General features: G+C 38.1%; 1 protein-coding gene across 1 annotated transcript; it reads left to right on the top strand.

The window, feature by feature from the left end:
* Window positions 1-465: 465 nt before the first annotated feature.
* Window positions 466-1020, top strand: CCR75_008645 (uncharacterized protein; the record flags this gene model as incomplete). Its single annotated transcript, XM_067966695.1, has 2 exons — window positions 466-631; window positions 721-1020. The coding sequence occupies exons 1-2, from the start codon at window positions 515-517 to the stop codon at window positions 1018-1020; spliced, it is 417 nt and encodes a 138-aa protein (XP_067820631.1). The 5' UTR covers window positions 466-514.
* Between the last annotated feature and the right edge of the window lie 1235 nt (window positions 1021-2255).

Genomic DNA, 2255 nt, shown 5'->3' with positions numbered 1-2255 from the left:
GCGACAAGTCAAAACGTAAGCAAACGAAGTACCGTACACGTACAGTACACAATTAGTTGTTCTGCAGTGAAGCCAGACTGATGCTCGTTGGGCCCCTATGCAGGGTTGCTTCTGGTGAGATGAGTAAAAAACGATCTTATACGCTGGAGCTGCGCTCGATGCGCCGCAAGCGAAGGCAAATGTAAAAAAAAACTTTACGCTTTCCAGTCATCAAGTAACCTTTGTCATATCAGAGCTTCAAATCCTTGGCACGACACATACGAAAAAATAGATACACATCTGTAAAGCACAAAAACAGAAGAGTAATTTACTAGTGAAAAAAATCCACCTCTGGCTCACAGAGAAGCATTACGATGTGGTTGGTAGTAAACAAACGCTTCTTTTAAATCACATGCGAAACGCACCGCGGGCATCGAAACAAACCATTTTTCCTTCCTTACCCCGGTTGAATCTGGGGATGCTGACTTGGGTGGCATAGCGTCGACTTCTCTAATCAATAAGGTGTTTTACTTGCATGGAAAGCCAGCAGCCTAGAAGCGATGCAAGTGCAGCGCCAGAACTAGACGCTGTAGAACTTGAACGGCGGCGCAAGCAGCGCGATCTTAAGCGAAAATCCCGCGAGCGAAAAAAGGTATAAATTTGTTGAATGATTGGTGACACTGGTGCAAGTGGCTAAGCTCTCGCCGAAATCGCTATAAGAGAAATTTGAAAGAATTGCAGGTAACCGCTCAGGCGCTTGAACGAGAGTACAAAAAGCTGTTCGCCGCAAAACATGTAGGGGAGCAGCAACAGCTTGAAATAAGTTCCAAGCTGGAGTCTCAGCAAAGAACTACAGATCCTCAATTAGAAGAGCTCCAAGAGAAATATAAAACCGTACGAGAGGAGATGCACGAGCTTCGAGAGCAAATGAGTGGGTTTAAACAGAAGCTCGAGGATTACGAGCGTTTCATTGCAATGCTGGACGGTCATCTTATGGGTTTTCAAGAAACGCAAACACAAGAAGCAGAGCAGGCCGACTAAAGGGCTGCGTGAGCAATCACATTCATTCAATGAGCCAACTAGAAAACGGTATTGGCTTTCCAATTAGCTGAAGGTGATAATTTTGTTCTGAAGTTGTATAAAGACATCACTTTAATCGTCGCGATGTGTGTACTTTGTAAAACGTTCAAAATCTTTTTTAGTTGTCCCGTCACATTTAAGTACCTGTCACAAGCTAAGTAATCTAAGTTTAGCGTGAATGCTTGTTTTGAAATATCAAGATCTTGCGATGAGGTAATATTCTCAGATTTCCAATAAAATCCTACCCTATATTGGAGGATACAAGCAAAGAATTTATTATTTCTTCCACACTTTCAGTTAGTTGATTAAGATGACATCAAATAATTTTTTGACACCCTTCGCAATCCTTTTTATTTCTTTCGAGTATTTCACTTGAGGATCCACAGCGAAATGATAATATGTCACTGATGGTCTAGGCGATGTACCATGTGTCGTTTCGCAGGAAATTACCTACAACGACAAAACTGAATTATTTTCGGTCAAAAAAATATTTTGGAAGTGCAGTTTTGTTCAGAAACGTTAGCGAGTGCAGTGCTAGTCTAGGAACAGATAATTAGTTATTTAATAATATACTACGTAAGAAAAGAATCCCCAAACAACAACTTTCGGAGGCCTTTTGGTAACACGCATGCGTATATATCTGTCTGTATAAATATGTATTGTGCGAAAAATTAAGCCTTTTGCATGAAGAAACTATATTTTTGTAGTATTTAACACCCGAACATATCTCCTATAATTTGGAAGAATACGTTTTTTTATAAGTACAATATGAAAATCATTTGTCACAGTACCATGTTAAGCTGTATTTCTTACGACAAAACTGTCAATGGAAGATATTGTCACGATATTAATTGGCAAATTACACAGCTCGTTAAATTTAGAGAGTGTAACGGGGTGTATCGTTACATGAAATTAACACTTAAAGGTTGTTAATTAATATATTATCTAAAAGGTAGATAATATTTGGAGGATATTACTTTATATAGTAATATCCTGAATTCTTATCCATAAATAGGTATAGACCATTATGTCTATTTATTCCGCAGACTAATCAGCTGTAGAAGTAATCAAAGAGAGTTACAAGATAAGATAGATAAGAATTCATTTACATGTTTAGTATTAGTTTATAGTTAAGTCAGCATTTACAAAGATAGATTAAGAGACACTTAACTATATTAATACAGTTTTCATTTTAC

Source organism: Bremia lactucae, linkage group LG12 (genome assembly GCF_004359215.1).
Source record: "Bremia lactucae strain SF5 linkage group LG12, whole genome shotgun sequence".
Classification (NCBI taxonomy): domain Eukaryota; phylum Oomycota; class Peronosporomycetes; order Peronosporales; family Peronosporaceae; genus Bremia; species Bremia lactucae.
The sequence above is the reverse complement of the archived record's forward strand: the minus strand, read 5'-3'. Positions and strand labels throughout refer to the sequence as shown.